Genomic DNA, 13,255 nt, shown 5'->3' on the forward strand with positions numbered 1-13,255 from the left:
CAACAACTTTATTAAACATAAAGACACATGAACAATACAACATGCCCTATACTCACATGCCAATAGATGGCAATTTTTATCTACTAATGCTCTACAAAAGTGCAGATGCCACTTTTATTGCCTAGAAATTTCATAATAGAGGGAATTCATTCAAGGCTGCACAGAGCGATCTCCAGAGCTTGTGGTTTGAGACAAATAAGCTATCCGTCCTATATCTTATTGCTCACTCGAGCCCCTGCTTGCCGCCTGCCAACAATACCAGCCTTGATCATCTGCGTCTCCCCCAAGCATCTCTGTGCTGTCTCCCACAAGGCCCCTTGTGGGTAAGAAAAAGCTCCCAGTCCAAATACAGCCACTGTCTTATCTGCCTTCAAAACTCATTTCTGTTGCAATGCACACAGAAAGCTGCCATCTGCTGGAAGCCGGGCAGATGGCGAGTTGCTATTATGGGCGAGACAGTGTAGCCTAGTGGACGGTGAACTGGATTGGGCATCGGAAGACCTAAGTTTTATTTCTGGCTCTGCCGTTGGCCTGGTGGATGACCTGAGGCAAGTCACTTCACCCCTCAGTGCCTCAGTTTCCCCATTGGGGGTAATGGGATAATGACTTACCTCCTTTGGATCTACTGATGGAAAGTATTATAAGAGATAGGAGTTATTATTATAACTGCTACTGATTGTCTGAGAACTGCACCCACAGCTGGGCTGGGCTAAAACATCCCATTGTATTTGTTACCTGTCTTCCTCTATACTTTTTAGTCTTGTCCATCTGGTATGTCTCATCTTGTAGCATGTAAGCTATTAGTGGTACAGACTGTCATTTTACTGTATGTTTGTACAGCACCTAACACAATAGGGCACTGACCTGGTGGAGGCTTCTAGGAGCTACACCAATATAAATGTTTGATAATAATAAATGGCTGTGCAGATCCCAGTGACCTATTACAATTTTGACACATATATGTTAAATAATACTCATAAAAAGCACATGGAAAGAGTTGCACGGCACCTTGCTGAATTTTTTTTTTCAGCTATGCCTGATACAGTGCTGGAATGGCCCCATGACTCAGAGACGGAGTGAAATGCCAGAAATGTGGAGGTTGCATTCAGATAAAGTTCTAAAAGTTTAGATGCTAATCAGAACCTCATCCAAACCTTGCTGAGGCTCAGTCTTCACCGCCAAACAATGGGTACTGCTTTGCATGTAAAATCCTTGTGGAAACAAGGCACAAATAGTTATTACATCAATGTAGTTAGGTGAGGTCAACCCTACACCTAGGGTGACCAGATAGCCCGATATTATCAGGACCATCCCAATATTAGGGGCTTTGTCTTCTATAGGCAACTATCCCTTTCCCCTCCCCACAAAAAATAGTGTCCCAATTTTTCACACTTGCTATCTGGTCACCCTATCTACACCCTACCCAACTCGGGATTTACCTCAGCTGGCTACATACAGGTAAAAACTACAGTGCCTTGTCTCCACTAAGGGTTCACACCGACTTAGCTGTCTCTGTGGAAAAGCACACCTTTTTCAGCCAAGGCATAGCCTTGTCTGCAAACCTGGGCCTACTGAAGTCAATGGGACTGCTCCCTGTGGGTAAAGGTAAGCATGTATGCTTGCAGGGTTGAGACCCTAGTCTGTAAACCTCACCGGAATGGGTTGCAATATTCCCAGTAGAGTCCAGTTCAAGTTGGGCTTGGGGTAGTGCAGTATAGCCCTCTTTGCAGGTGTGCCAACAGTTCTGGTGGATATGAAAGCAGGAAGCACAAAGGTGCATGTGTGTGTAAATATTTTTCCAAAAGGTCTGCTCTAGTACAGAGAGGAATTAATTCAGGGAAGTCCTATGGCCTGCAGGATGCATAGGCTTGGTAGAATTTGATTTTTATATTTTTATCATTTTGATGGATAACATCGATGTTTGTTTACTTTTAAGGCTCTTTTTTAATATTTATACATTTAAATTTTCAGAGTTGGGCAAAATTATGGGGCGTCAGGATTTTTTTCTTCTTCTATTTTTATTGATTTAAATTTTCACTGTCGTGGGAAGTTATGGGAGGTCAGACATTAGGGGGGGTCAGACCATAATTATTCCATGACAGTAGACAGTGAGATTCCAAAAGTTAAAGCTTTATAACTATTAAAACATGAGTTGTCAACGTCACGTGTGAAAATATACAAAGTAAATATCTTGAAACAAACTCCAGGTTCTCAAGCAGCATTTTTCTTACCTTGCCTATCAGTGAATTTCAATGATCATCAGTAGGAAATATTTTGTCATTGGTTTGTGTGTGTACGATGAAATCAACATTTACCAATAAAAATCCAACCCTTCCAAGCCAAGGTATCCAGGAGGTCAGAAAAGATGGTCGCCCTAGTCCCTTCTGACCTTAGAACATATTACATTTTTCTAAAGTTAACTGAATTTCTTGTCATTCATAAAAGGGTTGATTTGAGTTTGGTGGAAAGGTTTGGGCTAGTTCTGGTATCCCCTAGTTACCATGTCTGTTAATAAAGCATGATTGTTGTTTGTGTGGGGAAAATGTCTTTGTACCTTAGTTCAGCTATTACAGCACGAGGTGGGGTTTTGAAGACCTCTGGATAACATTTCCCCTGTGCAGAGGGGAGAATTTCACCCACTATGATTTTACTCCGTTCTAAAGTTCATCTGGTCATGCTGAAGTTCATCTGGTCCCTCAAGGCTGTAGCTATTTTCCTTCATGCACACAGCTGGGAAAAGAAGTTGGTAGGTTTTTGGATACAGATTTAGAGCCTCATCCGATGATATGGTGTCACCCTCTACTCTCGCTGCCTTCAGCAGGGTCTGCCTTTGCAGGGTCTGGCTCCAAAATTGTGTCCTTTCCCCCACCTCTCCCTGGGATGAAAACATGCAAGTTTTTTTATACTTGAAGGGACAAACCCTCAACTGGTTCAAGGAAGTCAGTGGAACAATGCCATTTTGCAACAGTGGGTGCTCAGCCCCTAAAAAGCAATGTCTGCAAAACAAAGCCAGCTATTTACTTGGTGGGCCAGAATAGCAGGTCCATTCTCCCACTGCGTAGCACCTATCTCAGAAGTCCTATTGACTTCAGTGGGATCACTAGTGGTTTAAAATACCCTGATTATCATCAAATAGTGTCACAAGCTGAGCATGCAGAAATACTTTGGGTGAAACTCTGGACCCATCAAAATCAATGGCAAAATTCCCACTGACTTCAATAAGGCCATGTTTTCAGCCATCTGGTCCATAGAGCAAGAGAAACGCTACGTTCCTATTGGGTGAAGTCTTCATATTATAGGGAAAAGACAAATCAGGGCTCCTCCCCTTAGAGTCAACCCAGCAAAGTTAGTCTGGCCTTAATTTAAAAGGTAATACAATCAGTATCTTTCTCAAAAAAGACAATCCAGCCTCCCCAGCTCTAAGCACTTATATTGGGGAATGGTTTCCAATACATTCTATGTGACTGAGACTTTTTTTTTAAATGCTAATTTTGTCGCTGTTTGATTCCAGATGAGTTTAGAAACTGATGATAAGAGAGCACGCACACGATCAAAGTCTATCAGAGGTGAGCCATTTATTCTCCTCCTGTGTGGAATTAAATCTGAGGTTAATGTGCTCCGTTTTTTCCAAGCAGGCTCTCCTTTCAGACCCGGAAACACTGCTTCCCCGCCTCCCCCCAAACCCAGGAGATCTGTTCACAAAAACAGCTTGAGCAATAAACACTTACACCCCACATGGTATTTAACCTTCCCTCCTCCACCCTGCAAAAAAAAAAAAAAATCCCTTCCATGCTTAGTTCTATAGGAATCGTGATGGCTTCAGATCAGTTCCAGAGGCTTTCATCATGCATGCTCCGCTACAGGCTTTGAAGTCGAACATCTGAGAGTGCCTGGCAGAGGTTGAACACGCTGCAGAAGCAAACAGGCCGTCTCATGGCAGGGACTGGAGGACAAACGACTCGTTAATTCAAAGCTTGATTGCTATTTATTTTCCAGCTTTACAAAAAATAATAATGTATATTTCATCCTCTAGATGCCTTTTCCCTAGAAAGAAGGGGAAGATGCTGTAATCTATTCTGCAGTGTGTAAAGTCATATCCAGATCATTGGTACCCTGTGTAATGATTACAGATCAACCTCGGAATTTATTTTGTCTCTTTTCTGTGTGTATGGATCTGATGCATTTCAAAGGTCACTGAAAGTGAGGAACTAATAGCACTGGTGAAAATAGAGGGTGATGTGTGAAGGTATTATGCAACTTCATCCACACAGCTGGGCCATTGCGCCTCACTCCATGCTGACCTACATCATTCTCCTTCTAGGCATTTGCTTTCCTCAGAAATCAGATACAGCCAATTGTGCTGAATCGTGCCACATTATGTGGTAGTTTTTGTAATATATATAATGCTCATTAGGGATTATAATGAGACCAGCCTGATTCTGTTTATTTTCCCACCTTAAACCTGCCTTAAACACATTTAAACCCAGGTCTCCTGATGTGAAAAGGTAATTTCTTGGATAGACCATGCTACTTACTGTTGCCTCCAGTTTGTTGAAGTTTGTGAGTCACTCCATTGAGATTTGGATCCCCCAGAAACCCAATTAGCTCAAACAAACTGAGCAGCTGTGTTATGCCTTTTAGCCTGTGCCACATGGCATGTTTCCTTTTTTTTCTTTTTTCTTTTTTTTTTTCCTGGCTGTTTGGATTCCTGGCTGGACATCAGGTTTTCAGTAAAGATCCAGTAATGTCATCTGTATTACTCAGAAATGAAGAATCATCCCTAAAAATCTAGAGCCTGGGCTATCGTTACAAAAGGCATTAAAATGAGAAACTAGAAAAATGCAAATGTAGAAAACTATTTCAAATGCATATGAACTGCCAAAAAACTGAACAGACATGAGAGAACTCAGTCAGTTCCTTTACCAGTAGAGGTCCAGATCCTGAGCTGGTTTAAATCAAGGTAGCTCAATTGATTTCAATATTGCCATGCTAGTTTACACCAGCTAAGAATCTGGCTCAGTGTGTGTGTGTGTTTGTGTCTACATAGAGATGTAGGCTCTTTCCCTGAAAACACTACATGCTTAATTGTAACACGCTTAAAGTTAAGCATGTGTGTAAGTGTTAGCAGGTTGAGGGCTGCAGACAGTTTATGCTTTTCTATTACTATGTAGCCTTGCATAGTTTACGATCGAGCATGACTTAGCTCAGCGGTGGCAGAGGAATCTGCGTTTTTACTCATGGCCTTGTTTCTTTCCACTCTTGTTTCCTGTCCCTCTGCTCAGTGCCCACGGAACTCATAGGACAGGAGGTGAGGTAAGAAAAGTTTCTTCTCAGCCTCATAGCTTGGGGAGGGAGAGGGATTCTGGCCCATTCCTTAAGGAAATAAAAGCTGTGGAAAGCATTAGACGGGGCAAATCTATTACCAAGCCCAGGCCCAACCCTAACTCCTCCCGCAGCCCCTTCTTCTGCCCCTCCCACTTGGCGAGTCCCATTCTATGGCTATAGGGAAGGGGAAGAAAAATGAACAGGATTTTAGCTGTGTTACAGTTCCCTGTACATCATGTAGCCAGACACTCAGGGCTTGGGTAAGTCCTCTTTGCACCAGCCCAGAGCGAAAAGGGACCCCAGGAAGGTAAGGGAATCCCCAGAGTTATAGCAGATTGAAACAGGAGGGGAGAGCTCTCATTGAACCAGTGTAGGGGGAAGCTGTAAGGGAACACTGCTTACGCACGCCAGGCAGAAGAGAGGGAGCTGCCCTCTGCACTTCCCCATTCCCACTTACTTTAATGGCGGGGAATCTGGCTTTTACCATCCACGACCCCCTCCATGCAAGGTGCATTCTGTGGTGGGCTGAGGGCGGGAGGCGGCCGGATAAGGATGAGAAGGAGCAATCTTTGGCTGGCAGGGAAGCCCCGGGGGGACTGTTCCAGATGGTGTTAATTAGAGCAGCCCTGTGACTGCCCTATTGCTAGGCCCCACTCCAGCCCATAACCAGTCCCAGGAGCAAAGGAGGTGAAATGATGCACCAAGGGCTAACTCAGCCAAGGATCCAGCCCCCAGAGGGAATTGCATCCTTAAATAATGTCACTTGGAAAAGTATCGTTATGTACAATGGTTAACAGCAAACCTCCCCTTCCGTCTCTTGTGTCCTCCCCCTGCTCCCATTCCTGGATCATTCTCTGGTTCCCTTCCCCTCTTGTCACTTCTGTCCTCCTCCCTTATCCATGTTCCTGGTCTCTGTCTCTCCTTCCATCCCCTCCCCTGCCTTACAGGATGGATTTTAAAATTATTTAGCCCCACAGGTACAGGATAAGATTTTCCATCGGTAAAGATCTGATGCCCACGCCCCACGTCAGCCTGGTCATCCCCTAGCCCGATGACTGAGATGTTCAGGAGGTCCTGTTGTTCATTTGATGTAGCTTGCATGCTAGCAACAGCAAGAGAAAAAACTGGAGCAAACCGTTGCAGTCTTACAAAGCTTTTTATTATAAATCACTGGCTTCTGGATCTCTCAGATCTCTGTAAAACTGACATAAGTGCTTATGCAAGAGGAGGATTCACTAACCTGGGCATGTGCTAATGGCAGGGGCTGCATTTTCTAGTGGCCTCTATTAGAAAGCTTTCCATGTCAAAGAGTAATTGGAGCTTAACTGTCCTAATTTCTTCGAGTTTCTGCTCCTACGCTCTGCTATGACTCCTAAGAGACTAGCATGGGGGATGCTGGGCATTACACTTCCCTAACTTTTATTGCTGAATACTCGAGTGGAGGTGGTAATTGAAGCAGGTGACATATTTCAGGGGCAGCACAGAGTGCTCCACACAGACATCTCTGCAGCTGTCACCTAATTGCCTGATTAACTGGACGATTAATCGACTAATTGGAAGCTAGGCATCGTCTGCATGACAATAAGAAGGCTTTTGTAAAAGTATTAAAGCTCTTGAGAGAGAGAGAAATTGGTGAATGTTGTAAAGAAGGGGGAACCATTAACAAACCATGGAGCCCTTTGCCACTCATGACCCCTGCCAAGATGTAAGAAATTTCCATCTCTAAGGATTTCACAAATCAAAGTCCTAGGCCAAGATAGAATGACCTGGCATTCCAGAAAGCACTGAGCGCCCACCCTCTGAATATTGGACACCTTTGAAGTTGTCTAAAGCTAGGCACCAAAAATTGAGCCATCTAAAATCACGAGTCACTTTAGATACATTTGGCTCAGAGCCTCTGGGCTATTATCTTTTTTTTTTTTAACCACAGGCTGTAATTTACTGCCTTAAAAAGGGGAATCAGCCTTAACTGATTCAGCAAAGTTTAGAAATGCTCATAACATCTTCATCAGAGCTGTTCTTGTTCCACACTAAATAAGCCTTTTTATTTTTTCAGGCAAGTCATTGCTAGCTTAACCACTGTGCTGAGTGCAGTCACTTAGAGTGTGTCTGGGGCTGTTCAGAACAGAGCAATCTCAGTCATGACTGAAGGCAATTCAAATTAAATAGACTTTAAGATCATCAGTAAAGGGGAGGGGGACCTTCTTCCAATTATGCACATTAGCCTGGAGAGATCTTCTTATGTATGATCTCGAGCATGTCACTTGGAAGAATCCTCTGAGCTGCCACTTCCACTCATACGAGGAACCCCGTGAAAGGTGCAGTTTGGTTTGAGCATATGCACCGGACAAAGGCTAGGAGGCCAAAGAGAACACTGTGTATCCTCCCAGTTGATCACGTGAGTTAAAGGAGGATCATCACCTCAGATATAAAGCAGGTCACAAGTCAGTTTATTGCAAAAGGCAGCCCTGGGGTTTCAGTGTTACAAGGACATGTAGCAGGACCAGGAGTGTTTTGAGACAAGATAGGTCTAAGACCTTGCTGGGAGTTCAGATTTTTGAGTCTCTGGCTTCAGCTTTCCTGCCAGTCAGCAAGCTCCCAAACACAAAACGAACAGGGCAGTGCTTCTGTTCTCCTAGGGCTCCCTGCCCTGAATTCTGGTCAGCGAAGCGCGGCACTGCATCAGCTTCCATCTGGACCTTGGCCAGGAGTTAACCCTCAGAACTGCCTGGCTCAGCTGGGCTAGTTCATAGGGACACCCGTGGGGGGAGGAGGGGAGGGAAGATCCTGAAGAGTTGCTGCAGTTTCAGCAGCCAGCAGGTGACAAGGGCCTGGCACAGGGCACACTGCACATGCAGAGCAGGACCTGGGTGCCGGCCGCAGCACCGCTTCCCGCCACATCGTGCACGGATGCTAGTTACGAGATCACTATGCGTGCGGCGGCATGTGCGCTCAGCAAACCCCCCTGGCAAATTGCATCTCGTGACCAGCAACTGGCAAGAGAGTTGAGAAACCAGCCAGGCCGGTCAAAAAGTGGTCAAGCCGTGTCCCAGGTGGTCCCCCTTGCTTTGCAGCCTCTGGCAGTAGCCAAAGCCTAAGGTACATCTGCCAGGGAAACTGGCTGAAGCTGCTTTTCAGCCTTTGGAGCCCCTATAATTCCTGAAGACTGGGCTATCTGTAGGGGTGACATTTACCAGCGCAGAGGAACTATGCAAAGCAGCATCTTCCACTTCAGTCCGTGTTAAGGGCTGAGTAGTGCCTAGGGTTTCTGGAGCCCTCTGCACTGAGACTGCCGCTTCAGCTGAGCAGAAGCCAGGGCAGGGGAGCTTGTGAATTTTGTCCAACATGCTCTGACTCCTATCACCAAAGGCCTGGCTTCCCATGTCCATTCCTCAACCTGGCCTCCTCAATAGGTCCCCCATTCCTAGCATCCTCAAACAATGCTTCTCTGACAAGCCATAAAATGAAATTTTAAAAAATGATTTATTTTATGCACTAGTGAAAAAAAAACAAAACAACAACAAAACTAAACAGTGACCGTGGGAGGCAGGGTACGGTAGTTGTCTGGTGTTTAAAGGCTTGCTTTTACACATGCAAATCTTTAATTAAACATACTCATAAAACTATAATGAACCGTTCATTTAATTAAATGGGGTGACTCATTTCATTAATTTTTAGCAAACTGCAAAGCCGCCATCCTGCCCTCCTTGCTTGGAATTCAAAGGGATGAAATGAACTATTTAAAGGAAATTATCTTCCCGTTTGCAGGTTTTGTTCCTTCTGCACAGATTCTTTTTAACTCTCCATAGTTTATATACTTTAATTAAAACGCATTGTCCAAGTCATCACCGTTCTTGTTGCTTGATTGTTTCCCTCTCAAGCTGCCCTACCCCAGGATGTAATGGCTCAGGACACATCCGTGGAAAGTATGCAAGACACAGAAGGTAAGATTTGGGCTGGAGGATTTCCAGTCTAAGGAACCTCAATGCTAGTGGTAGAGAGAGATGTAAGAATCAAGACAGACTGACCCTGATCCAGCTCCATTGACTACAATGGGAGTTGGATCAGGTCCTAAATGAGCTTTACCAAACTCACAGCTGAGGCGGAAAGGAATAGACTGTGTTGCTATACAATGGGTTTATTAATTCTGCTGAGATGTCTTCAGGCTGAGGACTTGGTCTGCTTGCTACTTGCATGCATGGTAGAGGGGAATGGAGTGGGAAATAATAGTTTTCTTGGCTGCCTTGGAGTCCATTCTTCTGCTAACAGATTTTTCATCAGTGCATTATACTGTGCACATCTGGACTCCTGGTGCCCATGAGTTAAATATGCCACTATGGCTGGATCTGAATACCAGTTCTAGTTTTATAGCTAGAAGCAACCAACAGCCTTTAGTATCCAACAGTGTCCAGGGTAGAAACAACTGGGCCTAGCATAAATTGTGATGGCAGATATAAGATGCAGGGGTGTCCAACCTGAGCCTGAGAAGGAGCCAGAATTTACCAATGTACATTGCCAAAGAGCCACAGTAATACGTCAGCAGCCCCCCATCAGCTCCCCCACCCTGCTCCCAGCACCTCCCACCCACCGGCAGCCCCGCCAATCAGCGCCTCCCTCTCCCTCCTTCCCTGCACCTCCCAATCAGCTGTTTTGTGGCGTGCAGGAGGCTTGGGGGAGGGGAGGGGAAGGGAGCGAGGGCATGGCAGGCTCAGGGGAGGGGTTGGGAAGGGGTGGAGAGGAGGAAGGCCTGTGGCAGAGCCAGAGGTTGAGCAGTGAGCAACCCCCGGCACATTGGAAAGTTGGCGCCAGCCCCGGAGTCGGTGCCTATACAAGGAGCCGCAGGTTAACTTCTGAAGAGCCGCATGTGGCTCCGGAGCCCCAGGTTGGCCACCCCGATAAGATGCCATAGGACTAAATGTTTTTACTGGGTTATACGAACTCCCAGTGATCTCTGAGCGAAAACTGAGTAAAGGCATCAGGAGCTGGCCCATTCATAGGTGAGTTTCTTTAGAGAAGAGTGAAAAAGAATGAAGGCCAGATCTTCAGCTTGGTCAACAGAGCTAGGACAATATAAACCAGCTGAAGACCTGGCCCTCCCTATGCATTGCCCATTTCTCTTTAGTCCTTAAAGGACTTTTTTACCCCTTGCTTCATTGATAAAGCCTCCATTTCTGAGGTCTTGCTCAGACATGCCTCCCTCATGCAATGAGTCCTCTTTCCCTCTAGTTTACAAAGCTGCCCTCTAGCAAAGAAGAGGAAACTTCAGGATGCTGAGGCCGAGCACCTGGTGTCAAAGAGAAAATCCCATCCCCTGAAGCTGGCCCTTGATGAAGGCTACAACGTGGACAGCGATGGGAGTGAGGAGACAGAGGTGAAGGAGGAGTCTGTCACTGACGAATCAGAGGGGACTTTGGAGGAGGAAGAGGCAGAGACAATAGAACAGGAGGAGGCCCCCAGCCCTGAGCCAGCGGAAGGTGCTTTATCATTATTGATTGCAGAGCTTATTTTACAGATGGAAAAAGGGAAGTGAGTGTTAATAATGAAGAGTTATAGCACCTCTAAATTATGTATAGGATGGGTTCTTCCATTATTATATTTAGTGGAAGAACAACAGAAAAGCCCTGTTTAATCTGAGAAGGGATGTTCCTGGCTATACTGGTCACAGACTGTCTCCAACATCTTAAAAATAAGAGTTTTTCCATCAGTGACGATTCCTGGGGAAGGAACTATGTAGAGTATAAAAGCACTTCTCTGTGTGGCTCAATAGGTAAAACAATGGGAAAGGCAACTTGGAGTCTTGGATCCTGATCCAGAGACAGGTTGTGAGCTTCTCTATTGTCTTCAGCCTGTGGAACTCATTGCCGGAGGATGTTGTGAAGACCAAAACTATAACAGGGTTCAAAAAAGAACTAGATAAGTTCATGGAGGATAGGTCCATCAATGGCTATTAGCCAGGATGGGCAGGGATGCAACACTATTCTCTGCCAGAAGCTGGGAATGGACAACAGGGGATGGATCACTTGATGATTACCTGTTCTGTTCATTCCCTCTGGGGCACCTGACATTGGCCACTGTTGGAAGAAAGGATATTGGGCTAGATGGACCATTTGTCTGACCCAGGATGACTGTTCTTATGCTCAGTGGTCACAGAGTAAGGCTCCTAGGTCCAAATTCATGCCACTTTCATGGGCTTTGGAAGGAGGTGTATGTGCGTAACCAGGGAAGAGTTTTGGCCCTCGGATCTTAGCCTTCTCCCATATCTCTTTCCTTGTAAATGTATTTGTGCATCATGGACCCCTGTTTATTGAGGCAATTTGCATCAGCCTCCAATGGGGTGCTCTTTAGCATGAAAACATCACCTTGGGCTAGTGCAGGCAACATGCAAAAATGTGTAGTTGATGGTTTCTGGTGGCTCAGTGGAGAAAATAGATATCTGAAGGTGTTGCTCATCTTATCAGTGGGAATCATTTTAAAATGGAAATCCCTTTTTTTACCTGCCATTACTAAATGCATTAAATCAGGTTTCACCCAGGGCATAACAGCAAGACTTGGGGTTCAATTAAGCTGAAAGGAGACAAAAAGTTCTTTATGAGCTTATAACGTTTTTTCTTCTTCCTTTTTGCAGTAAGAAGCCCAGCAAAATCATCACGCTATGGACAAAATGCAGCTACCAGTACACCCGGCCCTAGCAAGGCCAATTACAGCAGCTATCAAGAAATCATTGCCAACTCTCTCCTAAATCTAGGCCAAATAGCAGAAGAAACCCTTGCAATAGAGGGGCAGCTGCCTGAAAATGAACTGCAGGTCTCCAAGCCTCCTGTTAATGTTGTGCACCTGGTTCATGAAGGGGCGGAAGAAGAGGTGGTCGAGGAGGAATGTGACAAGGAAATTATCATCCAAACTGAGGATGCAGAGGAAGTTATTGAGGTCACTAGCGAACGTAGCAGTGAATTGTGTCCAGAGCATCGGGACGACATGAACTGTGAGGAGTCCTGCAAGTTGCAAAAGGCCATGCAAGCAGAAGAGGAAGAAGAGGAGGAGGAGGAAGAGGAGGAGGAGGAAGAAGAAGAAGAAGAAGAGGAGGAGGAAGAAGAGGAGGAGGAGGAGGAGGACGAGGAAGAGGAAGAAGAGGAGGAGATGGCACCTGAAGTGATCTGTGAAGAAACTCCTCAAACATCTCGGGACTCCCAGAAAACCCACTGTGAAGGGCGGTTCAGCCCAAAACCTGAGTACTCGGTCATCGTGGAGGTCAGGTCAGATGACGACAAAGATGACGATGCTCGGTCCCAGAAATCTGCCGTGACCGATGAGTCTGAAATGTACGACATGATGACCAGAGGGAACCTGGGGCTGCTGGAGCAGGCCATTGCACTCAAAGCCGAGCAGGTTAAGATCATGAGGGAGCCCAGCCGCCTGCCAGGGGAGCATGTAAAGCATTTCCAGGTGGACGAAAAACAAAACAAACCTTTGGACACTATCAGAAAAAACTACTACAGCAAAGGTGGAGTATCTGAACAACCTTCCATGCACCATCTTTCTCCCCAGCAGCCTTGGACTGTGAAAGAATCTGAGCTTCACTGCTAAGTGTCCCATGAAAACTACCTGGTTGTGGATTTTCAAGCTTGGTTTGGTGATTGAGCCACATAGTTCCTGTTACTTTCAGTGGGAATTGCGTGGCAAGTCCCCTAGTTGGCTTTGAAAATCTCAACCTGTACCTCTAAGACAGAAATGGCAGAAGCGATGCAGAGTGGATAATCTGGGAGACTATTTATATTCATTTTATTTATTTCCATTTATTAAAATGTTCCCACCCAGTCTTCTGGCTATGAAGTCTTCCCAGTGTCAATTAAGACCAAAATCCAAACGAGAGGACCCTCCAAAATAAACTCAGAACAAAAACTCTCCCACCAGTGCCACCCTTCTGCTCATT

The 13,255-nt window shown here is 45.5% G+C and overlaps 1 protein-coding gene across 9 annotated transcripts in view; it reads left to right on the forward strand.

Moving 5' to 3' along the window:
* Nucleotides 1–13,255, forward strand: part of MYT1 (myelin transcription factor 1) — a 113,462-nt gene that overhangs the window by 54,633 nt on the left and 45,574 nt on the right. For all 9 annotated transcript variants that reach the window (XM_074969389.1, XM_074969396.1, XM_074969392.1 and 6 more), the window contains 5 exons: nucleotides 3,512–3,566; nucleotides 5,283–5,313; nucleotides 9,207–9,269; nucleotides 10,552–10,799; nucleotides 11,951–12,826. In XM_074969389.1, coding sequence (XP_074825490.1) covers nucleotides 3,512–3,566; nucleotides 5,283–5,313; nucleotides 9,207–9,269; nucleotides 10,552–10,799; nucleotides 11,951–12,826 — 1,273 coding nt within the window. The remainder of the gene's footprint in view (nucleotides 1–3,511; nucleotides 3,567–5,282; nucleotides 5,314–9,206; nucleotides 9,270–10,551; nucleotides 10,800–11,950; nucleotides 12,827–13,255) is intronic.

The sequence above is a fragment of the Natator depressus genome, chromosome 13 (genome assembly GCF_965152275.1).
Source record: "Natator depressus isolate rNatDep1 chromosome 13, rNatDep2.hap1, whole genome shotgun sequence".
In the NCBI taxonomy this organism is placed as follows: Eukaryota; Metazoa; Chordata; order Testudines; family Cheloniidae; genus Natator; species Natator depressus.